Source organism: Hyperoodon ampullatus, assembly GCF_949752795.1.
Source record: "Hyperoodon ampullatus genome assembly, chromosome: 1".
Lineage (NCBI taxonomy): Eukaryota > Metazoa > Chordata > Mammalia > Artiodactyla > Ziphiidae > Hyperoodon > Hyperoodon ampullatus.
In genome coordinates this window covers 82,275,706-82,295,229 of record NC_136914.1, presented here as the reverse complement: position 1 = coordinate 82,295,229, position 19,524 = coordinate 82,275,706, and the positions used below count along the sequence as shown (strand labels likewise).

At 41.9% G+C, this 19,524-nt stretch overlaps 1 protein-coding gene across 1 annotated transcript; it reads right to left on the bottom strand.

The window, feature by feature from the left end:
- Positions 1-1,487: 1,487 nt before the first annotated feature.
- On the bottom strand, positions 1,488-18,997 carry KLF3 (KLF transcription factor 3). The gene is made up of 5 exons (XM_079699079.1): positions 18,908-18,997; positions 10,266-10,755; positions 9,235-9,385; positions 4,190-4,350; positions 1,488-2,047 (listed from the first exon to the last, which is right to left on the bottom strand). Exons 1-5 carry the CDS (start codon positions 18,962-18,964, stop codon positions 1,866-1,868), a joined length of 1,041 nt encoding a protein of 346 aa, XP_079555205.1. The 5' UTR covers positions 18,965-18,997; the 3' UTR covers positions 1,488-1,865.
- Between the last annotated feature and the right edge of the window lie 527 nt (positions 18,998-19,524).

Here is a 19,524-nt window from a genome sequence, read left to right as displayed (position 1 = left end):
CGGGACCTCTTAGGTGTGCAGTCCCTACAACTAACTTGTATTAACACGGCGCCGTCAAAGTAAGCTCCCCACACAATTCGCAGGCCTCCAGAATCACTCATGCACTGTCTTAAAAACAATTGAACAGTGTATTCCTCCCAGTTAAGGTTGTGCTGGATCCTGAGTTGTGGCTGGGATGAATCTTCAGGATTCCATTCTTCTCTCTGCTCCTCCATCCTTTGTCGAGGGATGAAGGTGCATTTGCTTAAATGCATCCACACTACACCACCATCGCCCACTTTCTTCAAATTTAGGACCAATGGCATTTCTACGCATAAATTATTTTTACTGGCATTTACACTATGGTGCTCAAAAGCCTGCTTTTGAAAAACTTCCCCTAAATAATGGTGCTATTAACCTTCAACATAAACACGAGTCATTTTCAGTTTGTTCTTCTGACAGGATACTTGATAGTGATAGGAGATTGCCAGCTCCAACAGTAAACATTTGGGAATTTGAGCTACATTTATGAATCCCTGAACTGTGGTTTTCTAGATTTTTCAGAAATCTGTCCCCCAAGAAAGCTATGTGTGCTTCACAACTATTTATATTTACAAATAGTGTCACTCAGGTCTTAAAGTGAAGAAATCTACTAAAGCGTTAGCAGATGCTTATTTATGATATGTGTCATGTACACAGATGACAGCCAATTTGGCACCTTACAGCTCACACAGAAAAGTCTCCATATGAAGCCTCCATGATTAATTTGATCGGGGAACACAATTACCACTCAACATTTCCCTGTTTGCAAAAAAGCTGTTAAGTAGGTGGGGTAAAAGAAAGCCATTAAAGAAAACCATTCATACCCTTACCCAAGAGATTTTTTCCCATTACTGAGCAAATAGTTTTGTGGCATCCCTATCAATGCTTGGTAATCCACATTAAGGACATTGTAGAAACAGAGACAGGTGCATGGAGAACCCCATTGGTATCTGGCTTTGCAGTAGGGTTCCGCACAGCTGAATGTGCATAGAGACTGAAGCTCTGGGAATGTACTGCCCAGCGGACCAAATGATGAATTGTCACCGAAAAGCCCTAGGCGAGCAGGAATGGCTGGCTTCCTCCTTTGCCCGCCTCGCTCTGCCCCTGCTGCACGCCCCTTTGCTCCGACTCCACGCTAGCAAGTACAGCATCCACCCCCTCAACGGACAGACATCATCCACCTAAATCAGCAGCTCTGGCTCACCTCCCTGGTGGCAAAGACCTCCTTAGTAGCTGCAGGCACAAAGGAGGGTAAAGGATGTACATTTAGATGAAGTGCTAAATCCAAATTGACAAGCCAGATCTGTGAAGGACAATGGAAGAGTTGACTGTACTAGTCTGAAAGCCTGTTGCATGTCTAGCTAATCTGTGAAAGGTTCCACCCTTCTTTTTGCTGTGGAGCACCAAACTCGATCACAGAGCACAGAGGTCTGGATGCCTCTGGCAAGGACTAGCAGGCTGGATACTGTATTTCTAATACATTTACTTTGACATTCTTTTGAGGATTACATGGAGAAACAATTGGTTATGTTAGTTTACATGTTCCCTTGCTTGCAGTACATTAAACGTATCTCTAAGAAGGGTTTGCTTAGCATCCCCGGAAAAAAAAAAGAAAAAAAAAAAAGTGTTCACATTCTTTAGGTCTGACCCGTGGCAAGGAGAGGGAGGATTAGAGAATATTTACTACTGACCATATGGAAGTTTGAATGATATAAATTCAGAGATTCAGTCCAGCTGAATCAAAATTAAAACGTACATGTAAAAAGATGAGTTAGATAATGGGAGGGAGGACAGAGAGAGAGCTGGGAGAGTGGGAGCCACGCTGAGGCGGGAGATAGAGGCATTCAAACGAGCATGTGGCGTTTCCTATGGAGGGCAAGGTGGTCGGAGCGGGAGAAGCTGCGGTCACAGTCTGGACACTGGAAGGGTTTGATTCCAGTATGTTTTCGGAAATGTCTCGTGAGTTCATCAGACCGAGCAAATTTCCATGTGCATCCTTCCCATGTACATTTGTAGGGTTTTTCTCCTGCAGAAAGGTGGGGAAAAAAGAGTTGATTTTTTCTAAGAGCAAAATGATATTAATAATTAAAGACAGTAAATATTTCTGAGCTAAAGCTCTTGACAAACATCATTTCCAAGATAGGATCATTCATTTGTCCCTTGAACCACTAGGCGACAAATAAGAAACACAGATTGTCTTAATATGAAATTGGCTTTCTGCCCAAAAAGGGGGGAAGGGGGATTTTAAGAGTTCCTAAAGCATATTTATGGCACTGATATCCACTCTGAGGGGCTATCAAAGAATTTTGGTTTTGCCCTCAAAGGAGGCAATGAACAAGTTTTTAATACCCGGTGATCTGTATTTGTTGACCTCCAAGTCGTAAACCTACTTAGGAGCTTAGCTACATGCAGCCCTATCCATTCAAAGAGAAGTCCAAACTGAAAGTTTATGGGTTTTGCTTATTCTTTTCAATAGTTTTCTAAAAATGTGAAGTCCCTAGCAACAAATATTCATCAGGGATTTCAACATTTTAGTTTTTGTTTAGTCAAGAACAACAACGCCTAAGTATAATGCTTTAATTCAGACGTACGGAAAATATAGTAAACTCCTCCCCACTCTGTCAGAAGTCAGGTTTCTACAACCCTCTCCTGTGTGACGATAACTTACAGGTGAGATAAAGAAGACCTTTGTGGGAAAGTCATGAGGACAGCAGTATGAAGGCCTTTACAAATAAAAAGGCAGTTAACGGTAATTTTACATGTTTAAATCAGTAATATTGGGTAATGGGCATGACAGATTCATTCCCATTTACTATCCCTTGTTTTCTAGATTGTAATTCCTTGGCATTTCAATGACATATTCAGAATTTATACTCTCTGCTTTGTTGCACAGAATACACATGCTAAGAGTTATTTTTCTTACATCTGAATTGTTACCCAAATATGGACATATATACACTTCCAATGTCTTTTTACTCTTAGGCTGGCCTTTGGTAACATCCACCTCTCAGGTCCCATTCGTGCCCTGAGGAGGCTTTCATGAGTCTATCTGGCACTGCCCATTGGGTGGTCCTCTAACTGCAAGGCTGTCACCCTCAGCTCTCTCCGTGGCAACACTGTGAGGAAGCCAAAGAACACTGTATGCGGCTGGATCCCCTCAGCTTCCTTTGCCTCCTTCCCAGGATGCACGGAAAACCTTCACTTCCACTCTGCCAGACACTTTACTTCCGGTCCTCTTCCAAACCCCGGATTATTCCCTTTGTAAATGTTCCTAACAAGAATGACTCACAAAACTCCAAATATTCTACATTCTGAGTTAAGGAAATGTACAGAGAGGGAAATTGCTGTTACACTAGAATTTCACATCCAAGAGTATGAGGTCAGCTCAGATGAGGCTTTCCATAAACATTAATCACCAATACCAACTGCAATTAATCAGGTTTTAAAACATTTTTGTACGAATTCCTTAAGATGTTTTGCTACAAAATGTTCGTGAGCACAGGGGACAATTTTATGTTTTCCTCACCTATTTAACAATTTTTATAAGATCTGTCTGTACGCTCTATACGCAACGCCTGGCAAACTGGAAAATATCCTACAACAAATATGGCAGGCAATAGCCTACAAGTTCCTTCAGTTTTAGAAGACGGTAATCACCCAAATATCTTCACTTTTCTTTCCTTCGATGACTGTCTTCTGTTTGAATTCCATTTCTATAAACTGCTGCATTTACTTGTTCTGTATAAAGAACTTTTTTTTTCTTTTTTTGCCATCGTGAATTTGATAATGTACAACATTTATTAAGTGACAGCCTATATGAAGGCCACATCTTTGGTGAAACAGGCCCATGGTTAAGGGCACTTTCCCCCTCTGTTCCCAGTGGAGGTTTCATGCCCTTCTCTCTCTCTTACTACAGAGACCACAGAACTGCAAGTGGTTGCAAGGGGCCTTGAATAGATAACCCTGAATCTATTCTATTATAAAAACAAATCATTATCGGAAACTTCACTTTTCACAACTGACAAGAGACATCTGCAGCTATGGTAACTTTCAAGATGCCTGAAAAAATTTCATTACAATAATCTCTGAAAGCTAGAACATTTGTCTTAACATTCCATGCTAGCACTTCTTAAGAAGAAAGATGAAGCGAGTCTTGTATTTCCAATACCTGTATGTGTTCTTCTGTGTGCTTTCAAGTGAGAGCTTTTAGTGTATACTTTGTTGCATCCATCATAATCACATCTGTGTATCCTCCGCTTCCTCTGGGTGTCTGGAGATTCCACAGGTAAAGGTCTCTTCCCGGGCTGCACGATGACTGAAGGGTGATTCCTAGGAAAGCCGATGCCAAATGCAAAATGGTGAGTGAAAGGCTCTTCCTTTCCTTCAAGGCACCAAAAGCATTAACAACACTGGGCAAAAACAAACAAACAAAAAACCCAACAAAATAAACAAAAAGAAATTAGCGGATCAACCCAAGAAGCACTGCTATATTCATTCAACAAACATGGAGTGAGCACCTACCATGAGCCAGGCACTGTGCTTGGCACCGGGACACAAAGATGAATAAAAACAGGGTTCCTGCCCTGGAGGAGCTCACACTCTAGGGGGAGACAGACATGTAGATAAGTAATGACAGTAAGAAGGGTTAGGGGCTACACTAGAGGGAGGTGCAAAGTGCTAGGAGAGTCTCTTTCCCTTAATAGAAATTTGCTTTCTTGTAGAATTCTGTGGTCCTAGGCTGAACGCTGTACTATGTTTTCTCACATTTATTATTCTTTAGGGGAAGATGTAAGAGGTCAAACTCCTAAGTCTCAGGCAACCACGCTGTAGGATGTATCTACATTTTATCCTTTACATAATTGGCATTTAGTTTGAATCTCTTAAAGAGGCTCAATTTACATTTGATTTTTACCTCCCCCCCCACAAAAAAAATTGGCACTACTGTCTTCACAAACTCAAACCTTTACTGTCACTATTTTTCCTCCTTGAGAGAGAACTTCAGGCAGTGCTAGTGGTCAGGCGAGGAAGCCCCTCACTCAGGACTCAAGACCCAGGCTCCAGGTGCAGCACCGGCTCCCTCACTGGCTGCCTGCCATCCTCCCTACCTTCCTGGCTCCTCACCCAGACTCCCCTTCCTGCACCTGCACACCTTTCCAGGCAGGGAGGGGGGTTGAAATCAAATCAGGTTACACATCATTACTATGAACTTTCTCTTTGTCAGAAAGGAAGTTGGTGGAGAGAAATGGCAGGTGGGAAGAGCTAGGAAAAATCTGTAGTTTTTTCAGGCTTCCCCTAATGATTGATGTAATTAACAAGTTCTAATCCATCCATTTGCTCTCCTAACTAATTACTTGATACATTACAAGCTTATGTATCAACGGTTGGCCTCTAACTGCAATGAAAGACTTCTTTGTCTTTTAAATTTGAATCTAAAGTTCTTAAGATATTCCAAATAACATGTGAATGTTTCATACAAGAGTGTATGGGGGAAAAAAGATTGGTGAAAAGAATGTGATGAGGGTAAATAGTCTTGTGAGATAAAGAATAATAAAATTTAGACATAAAAATCAAGAGAGCCACCGAATGAAACTTGTTTTTTTATCTTGGTAAAAATGTAAATACATGTCTCTTATCAACAACTTTTTCAAGCACCCAGAGAAGTGACTAGGAAGAGAATAAAAAGGTGCATTTTATCTTGAGTGACTTCACTAATTTCTCACTTATGATTAGCAAAGAAAACTGTCAGTTTTGAGTATCACTTTACCTTCCTACCCTGATGCTTAGTGGGACGATATGAAAGAATAAAGTTTAGATACATGGAAAAATGAACATGAACTAGTGGGCGGGGGAGAACAAGAACTTCAATTATATAAATGTACAAACAAATAGCAGAGAAAATGGAGAAGTGAGAGTTTTTATAAAGCTCGATCATTAAGACCCTTTAATAAAAAGAAAAGTTTATCAGTTTATTTGAAACTTTCAACTTTCATGCCACTGACTGAAAATTTTCATCTTCATTAAGAGAACTTCAGGAAGTAAAATGTTGAGGGGGAAAAAAAATGAACAGTTAAATATATCTCATGTGCCTCTGGGACCCTGGGAGAGAATCCCAGATAACTTTAGAAGTCTCTCCCAGTTATTCGATTTTATGGGTTGGGATTCTAATGGTTTCTGTGCAGTAGTTATGACTGCTGTTTCAGTTGCTCATTTTGTGAACATGTTACCCTAAAAAAAGGTACCCTAAAAGGCTGTGCGCTCCAGCTCTGTTCTCTTAGTCCCTATAACCCTCGGCAAGGTATTCATGCTCTCCGTGCCTCAGTTTCTTCTCTGTAAAAGGGGATAATAATGCGATCTCAGAAAGTTGTTGTAATGCACACAAAACACTTAAGAACAACACCTGTTCCAGATGCAAATCTGCTAAACAGTAGCTGTTACTATTTCAAGGTGCAGAAACCCATTAGCAAACTTTGCCCCTACAGTTGTTTAATTTCATGAGGAGTTTTTTTGGGATGTCCTAACACCAGATCAGGAAATCTCTACTCCAGCCAACATCTCCCTTGGAAGGCAGCATCACTCTGAGAGGGGTCAGCAGTCTATCTCTAAAGAGCCGGATATTGGTACAGGCTGAGGTTCAGGATCTTGGGATCTCACTCACTCTTCTTGGTCTCCTCACTGCTCATTTTTAAGGAGGTTGTTTGGGATCATTATAACCAAGAAGTTAGAATACCTAGTAAATATCAGAGACCTGGTCATTGTTTTGAGTTAAGCTGATCCCTCTTATGTCTGCTACAGTTTCACGTTCACAACTCAGTGGGGAAATCTGATCCTCAAACTTTTTGTTCTAAATAAATTTTCACACATGTAAATAACAAAAGAAATCTGATATACATTTGAGTGCCTTTAAAAATAATCCTAAAACTATAACTTTATGATCAAACAAATGGATTTCAAAGCTGTATTTTAAAGTCCTCCCCTGTAAAGGAAGGGTTTCCTAAGGCAAATATTATTGGGGCTGCCTCATGGACATGGTACCAGGTGCTTGGTTTCCAGTGATTCTTTCCTGGCTAGCTGGTTTCCTATGTGGGCTGCTACTGGGCACACTCCAAGACATTACTTAATCACATCTGTGAGAGAATTACTTGAAGGGTACATGTCCCAGTTGTGGCTAATCGGTTCAATTTTCTGAGAGGCAAAATGCATTCTTAGGTCATTAGAATAAGCACATTACTCATTAATCATTAAAAGCCACTGAGCTTGAGATCATCAAAAGAACGTTACTTAAAATAAGCAAGAAAAGAGAAAAAGTGTTTTCTTTCCAGCATCATTCAGAGCACAGAATATTGCCTTCAATTATTCTTCCGTAATGCGTTACACTGTAATTTATAATAACCTAGACTTTGGAATGACCCCGTTTCAGTCAATGGATCCCTTGCTATGTGGGCAGTTGGCTTTATAGCATCTTTTTCATCATCTGTGCAGGAACAATTACAGGTACAAGCTATGTTGCCAGTTACCTCACCAAAGACATCTGACATCCTAAAAAAAAAAGGTAATTCAGCCTACAAGATGTGTCCATTTTGGTTAGTCTATTTTTCCTTTCCCTTAGTGCAGCAGCAGATGCAATCAGCTAGATATGGCCTAAAAATAGCAGGAAGACCACTCATCTGGAAGAAGGAGATCAGCCCAGGCCCCCTCTGCTGTTAATGGTGTGATTACAGGCAAGTTATTTATGTCTTGGCTCATCAGTTGTTTGCTCTGACTCCCACCTGCTTGTTTTGGGAGAATGAAATAACTCCTTTGCAAACACTTGGAAAAGTTCCTTTCTGGGGGTACGGAGGCACTATGCAATTGTGAAGGGCAATAATGTGCAAGACCATCAGACAGTCTGCCTACTGATGTGGCTGTGGAAGAAGATTCATTCTCTTCTTCATCTATCAAAGTGTAGATGACAACCCTCTGCCGCCCCACCCCCCGCAAAAAAAGCGGACGGATTTGATGCAAATGACAATTGATATGTGAGCTATTATGAAGGCACCTACTTGGGTTGAATGTGGATACAACCAGAATACATGTTAAGTTCCAGAAAATAGCTGTTCTAAAACCAGAGGATTCATATTCTGTTACAGAATTCATTACGTTAAGGGAGAAAAGTGGGCAGAAATGCTGGACAAAAGGTTATATGGGGAGGAAGGTGACAGAAGGGACTCTGAGGAGACAGAAACTGTTGAACTTCCTTTGTACTAGGAAGCTGGCCATTAAATCCAATGTTGTAAAGACCATAACACAAGAAAAATAATTACAACCAATAATGAAAATAAAGAGGAAGCAGGGGCAACGAGATTAAGCGAGTAGGCCAAGGTCATATACATGGTGGAGAGAAGAGCTGGGATCCAAGATGTTCGATCCAAAGGCCACGTTTGTACCTACTGCAGACACAGCCTCCAGTGTAATCACTGGTAGAAGTCAAGGGCATCTCTAGTGACAAATCCCAGTAATGATGTTATTTAGACTGTGTGTGACACCATCACATGACAGCAAGTTAAACCACCGCTCAGGTGTCTGGATGTCGACCAGTAGTGTAAACTTCCTACTGGATGGCGGTTCTAAAGCAGACCGAACATTCTAGGGCACTCACAATTAGAAAGACAGGAGACTAAACAGTTCTTTCAACGCTGAGCTTCTCTGAGCAACATGGTCAGCTTTCTGTTGCCACGGGACTGGTTTTGGAGTATCTTTCTTGGATTTGTGGTTGGCCCGGAAAATTCTGACTAAAGCCATTCCCCACCACAGAAACACTATACTTTATGGGAACTGACAATGGGAAGGACGATATGTGATCCCATGAAGCATTTCCAGGATCCAACCTTAAGTAGAATATCTAGAACACCAAATTCAATCCATGTTGGGCTAAAGATGATGGGAGAATTATATACACATAGTCTGGAAGGATGGAAAAAAACAAGATAAAAATGATTTCTGGGGTAAAGTGGCAAAATCACGTGCGACCAATTCACTGAGAACGTGACGTAACACATGTAACAGAGCACACAGTTTTTGGAGAGATTCTCCCATCTGGCCCAGGGGCTGCCCCGAACGACAAGGCAGTCCCGGCTGGCAATCCACACCACATCTTGAGCGGGAAGCTCCAGCTTCCATTCCAGTTCCGAGATGCACGCCGCTACGTAAATGCCAGGCAGACCTCAATATACTTACTCTTGTAACAGTGCTTGCGGGGGGGACACTGAGTTCATTAAAGGGGGTGACATTTCTTCAGGATAATAATCTGTCCTCTGTGGTTCGATCCCAGGTTCTATTTTAATTTTTTTCTGTAATAGAGGCTTCTCATATGATTCAATTACAGGGACTACAAAATAAAAATAGAAAAGTTACTCTATGTACCATTTACCGATTTCAGCCTTTAAAAGCTTATTGCACGGCTTCTAGCTACCACACTGATGTGCATCTATTTGCCTTTGGCAAAATGACAGCAGAAATGAATCGGTGGGTGCTTCTTGTTCCTCCTAACAATTACTTTGTCAGCAAGCACCGTTTGGAGGAAGCTGGACTTTTAAGACATCCACCCCCAAAGGATTTCTTCCTTATGACGTTTGGTTATCTCCTTGTTACCCCAGCCTTCTGCCTCTGACCAGTGAGTAAACAAGGTGGCTTTTAATAGCCATTAGTTATCACATGGTCTAAAGGTTTTTTTTTTTTTTTTGTGGTACGCGGGCCTCTCACTGTTGTGGCCTCTCCCGCTGTGGAGCACAGGCTCCGGACACGCAGGCTCAGCGGCCATGGCTCACGGGCCCAGCCGCTCCGCGGCATGTGGGATCTTCCCAGACTGGGGCACGAACCTGTGTCCCCTGCATCAACCACTGCGCCACCAGGGAAGCCCCTAAAGGTATTTCTTAAATGCCTTTTTGCACCTAGAACCATGTTGGTATTCAATAAGGCAAAATATAAAGTCAATATTCTTATTATCCCCAAGTTGACAAGTATATAGTGACACTAATCATTTCATGGCATTTAACAGACAGCCTGATCCTTGGGAGATCTTCCAGTGTCAACGCTTAAAAAACAAAAAAGAAAAAGCAAATGCCTTAGGCCGACTCTAAGTCGAATATTTCCTTTTCAGAGTTCAACAGCTCTTGGCCCCTTGCCTCCTTTGCTCCCTCACTATCTGGTGAAGACCCAAGTCCGGACTAAGCAGGGGGGCGGCAGTGTGGGTGAGTGGCGGAATTTACCTTGCATGCTACTACCGGAATTTTCCATCTCGTCCGACAGAGAGACCATGAGCGGCTGCTGGAGGTGGCTGGTGTACATGAAGGGGACGGGCTGCACGACAACAGGCTGGATGACGGGCAGGATGCCGGGGCTCCGGATGCCGTGGCGGGAGAGGGCCGCAGCCATCACAGGCGGCATGGACAGCGGCACGCTGAAGGGCTGCACGCCGGGCGGCGGTGGCGGCGAGTACTTCTTCCCCGGTGGGCTGGACGAGGGCAGGCTCAGCCCCGGCGAGGCTCTCCGGTGCAAGGACTGGAACTTCAGGGAGGACGGAGAGTTCCCGGCAGAGGGCGGCGAGCTCCGCTTGTTCACGGTGAGGTCCACCGGCTCCATCTGCATCCCGTGCGACAGGCCTTCTGGGGTCTGGAAGAACTTATCAGATAACGGTGTGGAGTAGATGACGCCATACTTGTTGGGCTTCATCGACTCCATGTAATTAGACGGGTAGGACTATTGGAAAAGAAAGACGGAAACGTGTCAACAGCCAAGTAAGCGTGTTTGCTTGAAACACAAATTAAGATGAAAATATACAACAAGGCACCTTCAATCACATGGACTTTAATAAGTGGTTTGGGTTTAGATACATGCTTGACCCTAAAACAATGCTATGAGAGAGAGCTGGTCTAATAAACGTTAAGTACTAAAGTTAATGTGGTAACTGTGTCACGAAAAATCTCAAATTTAATTCTACAATTATGGCCATGTCCAATGTTAAGGCAGAGGATGATACCTGGAAAACTTCTAAAGTTATGAAACAGAAGGCTTATGGGCCTTTATCATTAGGAGTTGGCGTTGAGGTTCACCAAGAATCAGCCAAGCCAACTAACCTTGTTGATTTTCTGATGGGGTTTCTTACTTGGCAGGAAATACTCTCCCTGGCTCTAGTGTCCTCCAGCTCAGCAGAAAGACACTGAACATTTCTCATATGCTGTGTATAACAGGGACAAGTGGAGCTGCATGGTAGTGCCTTAGGATGGTCTTCAGCCACTGACACATCCATGCTACGAGTCCTGGCCTTAGCACTGGAAGTCCTACATCCTAGGAAACGCCTCAATCTCAGGCACACCAGGATGGCCAGTCACCCTACACACCTATACACGGTAGAAGGCCACCCACATGAGGGTGATTATGTTCTTGGCTCCAACTTGTGCGATGGACTTATTCACAGTTTGAATGAAACTGCAGAAGATGACTTAATCTCCAAATTTGTGGATGACACAGAACTGTAAGAACGAGCTAATGTAACAGGACTCAAATAAAGACATGTGACGCTGGAAGGGACCTGCACACGAGCCGAGGCCCTGCCTTCTCTCCTTTCCACCTTGCTACCCACCTCATCAAAAGAGGCTGCAGGACAACCTAACAAGATACTGGAGGAGACACCAATGGTTTTCCTCCCAAATCTAAGATCTGTTCCACAACTGACCTAATTTATCTTCAAGTACATTTCTCTCTTATAATATCAAGGTAACCTAACTCTCATTTACCAGCTTTAAATATAAATCAATCATAATTTCACACTATGGGTACTGTCCTTGGCCATGGAATTCACTAAAATTACTTCTATACCTTAACTAAAATTAAAAAATAGAAAACTTTGTTGTGGAATGCTTTAAAAAAATTAAACTCAACATAAGTCATTTTCTTTACTTGTAGGCATTTTAGGGAAACTGAAATTTTTAGTAGTAACATGTCAAGTCTGCCTGCAGAAAATTACTTGTATTTGAATGTTTTACAGTGAAAGTGAAAAGTAACATACTGTGCCTCTCTTCCAGCTCTAAAATCTGATGTGTCTGTGATTCTGAGGCAAGACTAGCTCATGATGCAACTGAGAAAACCCACCAAAGGGGCCTTATAATGAAACAGCTTAAATGTACTATTAATTTCTGAGCCTCCCCAGCCCCTCCAATGGCCACTAATTTGAATTATAAATAACTGTGGAATAGCAGTGTTTTTGACTGGGATTACCACTGAGATCACACCCTTTTCCTCTCTGGGCCTCACTGGGCAAATCTCCACCTGACTGCATCAGAATCAGCTGTGCTGCTTTAAAATTCCAGATGCCTGATTCCTTCTCTGGGCCAACTGAGCATCAGAGTATTGGAATGTAAGGGGACAGGCAAGTACTTATCTTAATCTGGTTTTGATGTCAGTTTCTCATCATTAAGATGCACTTTGTTCTTTTGTCCTTTCTTTCTTTACCTGTATCCTCATTCGTAATCTACATAACCACATGGAACAGTGATTCCTGCAGTCTGGTGTACATCTCTCTGATAGACACAGAGCTTTAGAATAGTTATGTGTTTATTTCAGTGCATTAAGAAAAACTATGTTTCTCAGTAGTAGTGACAAAAAGTTCCCTTTTAAAATAACTTTTACAGTAGTGATACAAAGTTCCCTTTTAAAATAACTTTATTATATTCAAAAGCAATTCTATCTCTAGGGCAAGAAAAATTACTAAATAAATATTAGGAGTGCAGGAGCCATGGGGATACGGCAAAATCTGTCAAGGTGGTATTGGATACCCACCTTCCAGGAGGCTGTGAGGTTAAGATTAAAATTGGACTCAATGGGGCTTCCCTGGTGGCGCAAGTGGTTGACAGTCCGCCTGCCGATGCAGGGGACACGGGTTTGTGCCCCGGTCCTGGAGGATCCCACATGCCGCGGAGCAGCTGGGCCCCTGAGCCAGTGCGTCCAGAGCCTGTGCTCCGCAACGGGAGAGGCCACAACAGTGAGAGGCCCGCGTACCGCCAAAAAAAAAAAAAAAAAAAAAAAAAAATTGGACTCAATGAGATACCTATGTGATGAACTTAACACACACCGTGGTCCTGCGAGTCCCTTGTCTTCCTTCCTTATACAAGAGGTGCGCGCTGCAATGGGCTTTGATGCTCCCTATCAGGGCTTCTCAAACTTTACTGAGCACACAAATTCACCTGGGAATCTTGTTAAAAGGCAGGTTCTGAATTACTGGGGAGTGACCTAAGGTGCCACAGACCACCCTTGGAACAGCTCAGCTCTGAATGACAGAGATACAGAATAAAAATACTAATTTTTATTATTAAAATGGTATATTGTTTAATGCAATTGAAAGGCGGGGGCGGGGAGAATATTCACTAATAATACTGCTTAAAAACAAGGACATGAGGATATAAAATCAGGAAACATGAATTTGTAAAAATATACAAATTGTTTTTAAAAATAGCTTTGAATTACATATTAAGGATCAAATGAGGTAAAGACTGTTTCCACCTTTCTTTAGAACTAGACACACACAGGCGCAACACAAGGTGAGAGGCCCAAAATATACAGTAATATTAATATGAAATAGATTTAAATTTAAATATTGAAATAGGCAAAAGCAAAAGAGGCACAAGGTTTGCTAACAAAAAATTACAAACTTTGTACAATGAGGGTTTAAGGAAGTAATTAACTATAGGAGGAAAAAAAGATTTCTCCTGGTTCTAAAGTTTAACCATCTTGATATAATTTTCTAAAGGGCAAAAGTTCTGGTATGAGAAACAAAAACTCCAGGAAATGGGAGGCAGTATTCATTGTTTCTACTCACGGAATTGTAGCTTCTCCCTTATTTTCAGCCCTAGTCTTCAAAGACATTCCTATGACCTAGATTTTAATGCCAACTTATTGGCAGCTACATAGGAAGCAAAATGAGGACATACTTTTATTGCTGTCATTGTTCGATTTTTCTATCTGTGGGGTGAGTTTAAGGAAAGCAGGAATTTAGAACCTGGGAGATTTGCAAATTTAATAACAGTCTCAGGTTTCTCAAGCCATAAAGAAAGAAACATCCACACATAGAGCTAAGTTTTATAAACATTGTGCACAGTTCTGCAGAGAGCTTGCCCTCCTGTGAATGCCCCCTGCCAGCTATACTGGACATGTGGTTTTTGTAAGGCTCTAGGGCTAAAAGCAGGGGGACTGTTGGGACCTGGGCACATGACTGAGTACACTATTAACAACTTCCAGTCTGACTGCCTCGCCTAAGGGTGAAGAAATGTGGTTCTTCAAACTGTCTCACTAGCAAATTTCATAGCAATGTTTACCAGAACCTTCTATGAGACGTGTTTATATGGGTGGAGCATATAAGCCACTGCAATCAGCTAGCAACAATCTGGTTCTCCACAGTGTAAGGACTGATATAGGGCTTGCTTGGGGTGTGTACCTTGGGTGGATACACCCTGGTAATAGTTGCTTCTTCTCTGTTCCAGACCATTCCTGTCTTCTAACAAAGCAATGCAGATAAGTGTGGCTGCACCAGCGAAATCCAAATCAGAGGCAAGTACTGATGAAGCAGAAGGAGGGCATCCAGCCACTGCCAGGCATCCACTGGCTCGTATGCATACTGCTTACTCAAGGAGCTCTGTTCGCGGGAACAGAGCAGCTTGCAGACAAGACTCACGCAAGGCTTCCCCACTCCTGACCCCCACTAGCGGCGGCAATGGGTTTACTTTTCCAGAAGATCTGTTGTTAAGAAAAGTTCTCTCCCTCTGTTGTAACACGCATTCAAGTGTTCACACCTCTGCGCTGTGGGTTATTTCTTTGCTGGCGGCTTCCTGTAACTGGATTGGGAGATGAGGGTCCAGCCCAGGTGCTCAAAGAACACTGGATGAATGGATGATGTGAATCAACACGCTCTCCCAGCAAGGTTTTACTACTGACAAGGCTCAGGATAATACCAATTCTTTGATTCTCAAAAACATGATTTTTTTAAGTGTGGTGAGGAAAAAGGCACAGGGTTTGGATAATTTTTCAGTGCTATCACTTCATATGAAAGTGAGAATTAATAGTTTCTCATTTTATTGGAAATAGTTTTGGTGAGTTTTCCACTACAAGATGGTTTAAGTGGATGGAGTGACTCCATGAAACGTGGATGAGTCTCTGTTTCAGTGTTCATTAATATGAAAAAAATATGCCGTCCGTTACAGGGCGATGGCAAGTCAAAGGAATCTTCATACCAAGGGTGGGCTTCCAAGTGCAGGAAGGCGTGGTGCATTTATAAACAAACTCGCTGCAAACAGCAAATGTCATGCCCCTCTATGCAAACAAAAGCAGAAAGCTCTCTTTCTACCAGGCTCAGAAAAGTCATGAAAAGTTTCTGTTAGAACACAGCAGAGGGACTACTGATTTCTAAGTACTTCTCAATCTGTAAGGAGTCCGTTAGATGACAATTTTCATTAGAGAAAAAAATACACGTTCTTCAAAAGTAATCTTCCTGTAGGAAAAGAATATGAGGGAATACTTTTAAAAATTCCTTCTCACTTCCTGAATTAAGTTCTAATTTTCAAACTTCTTTGGCAGTATCGGTAAAAACAACTCCTTTATGTGCATATTTTATATACACCTGCCATTTCACATTTTACAAATTAAAAATCTCCAATTTCACAAATAAGGAAAAACAATTGGGAGGCTCAGGGAGCTGCTGGTTTTGCCAGCATCGCACTGATGGTAAGTAACAGAGATCCACGGCACAGAGGCGGGTGTACTCTGCACCCCATTCTTGCAAATCTTAACAGGATTGACAATCCAAAGTCTAATGTGCCTCAGGGCACAAGGTTTAGTGGCAAGTATGAAGGCTTATACTTCAGCAAGAGAAAAATGACATTTCCTCACTTTCTCTAAACTATAGCAAAATACCAAATAGGCAGATTGCTTCTGCTCTTCTCACTTTTTAAGAAAATGGAGTGGGGGAGGGGAATAAGTCACTGTAAAATATTTTTATGCATATGTGGAATTAAAACAAAAAGAATCTGACACATGTCTACGGCTTAATGTTTAGAACATTGACTTGAATAAACAAAGACCTCAACCTTCAGATCAAAGGCAGAATTAAAAAGGAAAAAAGGCACAATAAATCAGGTTTCATATACTCCACCTATGAAGGCAGGAAAGATAAAATCTGAAGATTTAAGAGTGGAAACAAAAGCTTTTAATTTTGTTCTGTAAAATAATCACAATGCCCGACTCCCCAAATGTCTTAGTTAACTGAGGTTTTGCTGAATTAAGAAAAAGAAACTTTATTATAAGGACTGAAACTATCTTTTGGTTGAGACAATGTAATTAAATCCTATAAGCATCTGTAGAAATTGAAAACCAGAGCATGAAGGAGAAAAAGACCATTAATTGCAAAAATACTTCTACATATTTTAACTCCATATATTAATACAAGTTCCAGCATTACAAGTATAACTGTTACTTCAAATTAATCTTATTTCCATTTTTTCGGCAAAGTGTATTTCCTTGCACTTAACTGTATTGTGCCAACTTCATTTTAGCTTTAAATTAGGCTCTTGTGACACATTCCCATGCCTGATTACAAAATGCATCACTGATGGTCCTGCGTCATTTATCAAATTAATCATATTCTTCAGTACTAAAAACCTATTCATATTTCAAGGATATAATTAATGGGGAAATTTTATACCTTAATATTCCTCCAATATGATCATGCAGCAGTTGGGAGAAGGGGTTGATGACCAAACGAGTAACATTAGAAGTCAATTTAGTTTTTTGATTACTATAATTCTTATTGCTCTGTTATTATCATATTCAGACACGCAGTTATCCAGTTATCATGCAGGAAGGTGAATGTTATTTCCTGACTTAACTTTTCACTGTACACAGTGGTAAACACTTCACTGGCACAGTAATCTCCATGGCAACTCAGTTCCAAGGGCCTCGGAGTGACCCCTGTGTCTTGTATAAACAGTTTTGGCAGGAACCTCCACAGCCAGTGCATAAGGATGATCTAATTTTTGCAAGCGTGTCATTACCAACCTTCAGATACACAACTCAGGCCAAGTTTTTCCCCTTGTGAGTATTTTCCAAGCCCATGGAAGAAAAGAGCAGGACAGAATTGGAAGCGTGGCCTTGTTATATTCACTAAACCAGATCTCCTCAAGTCTCAACCACTCCCTGTTTTGCAGTCGGACACCTTTCTGTTGTCACCCATGTCCCACCTCCACAGCACTGGTGTTGCACCTCTATAAACACCTGGACTAATTACTTGTTCCCTGGTGGCCGAGAAGCACGTAGAGGGGCCTGGTTCACAGGAGGGGCTAGCTTAGCACTAAGGTGTTGAAAAAAACAGTGAACGTAATTCCCTCCCAGTCACAGACTCTTCTGAGTGATACGAAATTCCATCCTCAGGGTCAAGTTCATTCTTTCCCTAGCTTCTCCCCAGTCACAGCTCCATATGGCTGCTAGAAGTTTAAGCAAATCACTTTATTCTTAATATATTTTTACATGCAAAAGGACCAAGGAGTTCCCCCCCCACCCCGGTTTTCATCTTTTTAATCAGCTCCTTGAAGGACAGCCTAAACACTGCATGAGATAAAATGGAGTACTTTTTTCTTCCAGTATTTAAAAAAACGACATTCACAAACATGTTTAAGAAACTCTTCTATATAGTCTGGGTGGTGATTTCAAGTGAAAAACACCTCTAAGTAAACGTTTCTTTTTTTTTAACATCTTTATTGGAGTATAATTGCTTTACAATGGTGTGTTAGTTGCTGCTGTATAACAAAGTGAATCAGCTATATATATACATATATCCCCATATCTCCTCCCTCTTGCGTCTCCCTCCCACCCTCCCTATGCCACCCCTCTAGGTGGTCACAAAGCACGGAGCTGATCTCCCTGTGCTATGCGGCTGCTTCCCACTAGCTACGTGTTTTACGTTTGGTAGTGTATATATGTCCATGCCACTCTCTCACTTCATCCCAGCTTACCTTCCCCCTCCCCGTGTCCTCAAGTCCATTCTCTACATCTGTGTCTTTATTCCTGTCCTGTCCCTAGGTTCTTCAGAACCATTTTTTTTTTAGATTCCATATATGTGTTAGCATATGGTATTTGTTTTTCTCTTTCTGACTTACTTCACTCTGTATGACAGACTCTAGGTCCACCCACCTCACTACAAATAACTCAATTTCGTTTCTTTTTATGGCTGAGTAATATTCCGTTGTGTATATACGTGCCACATCTTCTTTATCCATTCATCTGTCGATGGACATTTAGGTTGCTTCCATGTCCTGGCTATTGTAAACAGAGCTGCAATGAACACTGTGGTACATGACTCTTTTTGAACTATGGGTAAACTCGTTCTTGATGCAGATTTCTTGTAGGTACATTTGGAAACTGCTTCCTAATCATGATAAACATTGCATACCAGTTTTTTTTAATGTCCTTAAATACACGTTAATTTTAAAAAATTAATCTGGCTAAACTTATTTTTGCCAAAACCAATAATCCTGAGAACTCAAACTAAAAAACTGGTAACTGAGGGGGTTTTGTAAAACTACTTCTATTGTGAGCAGATGCTCCTGTGGCCCAAGTTCTACGCTGATCACATCTTGGGGGCAGGTGGGGCTTTGGGGCACAGGGCTTAAGGAAACATGGATCCCAGTTATTAAATGGGGCACAGTTGCTAGGAGGGTATTTACCTCACTTACTACCAGAGGCTTTCAGAAAAGTTTGCCTATCAAATGCCTGTCAAGTAACGAGTGGCTTTAAGGAATAACACAACACACAGTAGAGTTATTACCACTTGGAATAAGTAAGAAGAGGTGTTCGTTTTTGGAAAACTTACCACCGAGACAGGATCCATGGCCTCTTGCTTGACAGGGACTGGGTCAAACATGAGCATTCTTTTAATTATGCTTTCTAGGGTGCTCTGGTGTTTGGCCTAGAAAACAAAACAAAGTGTCTCTCTAAATCCCAAGGTTACTTTCAATATAAATCAGTAAAAGAAATATATATATAATATTCCCCACCCCTCCCCCCTCTCTGCTCCTTCCCCTCCCCTGCCCCCGGAATGGTTGGAATTTGTTTCCCTTACCTATGAAAGATGCCATTTTATGTAATTAAAACCAGACTCCATGGTCATAACCGGGTGAGAGCCAACGGGCATTTCTAACTCAAATACATAAACCCTGATGTTTCTGGAACAATAGGTACAGCCTCTTCTGAGCAGCCACGCTTGTTCAAGATTACTGTGCAGGGCTTCCCTGGTGGCGCAGTGGTTGAGAATCTGCCTGCTGATGCAGGGGACACGGGTTCGAGCCCTGGTCTGGGAGGATCCCACATGCCGCGGAGCAACTAGGCCCGTGAGCCACAACTCCTGAGCCTGCGCGTCTGGAGCCTGTGCTCCGCAACAAGAGAGGCCGCCATAGTGAGAGGCCCGCGCACCGCGATGAAGAGTGGCCC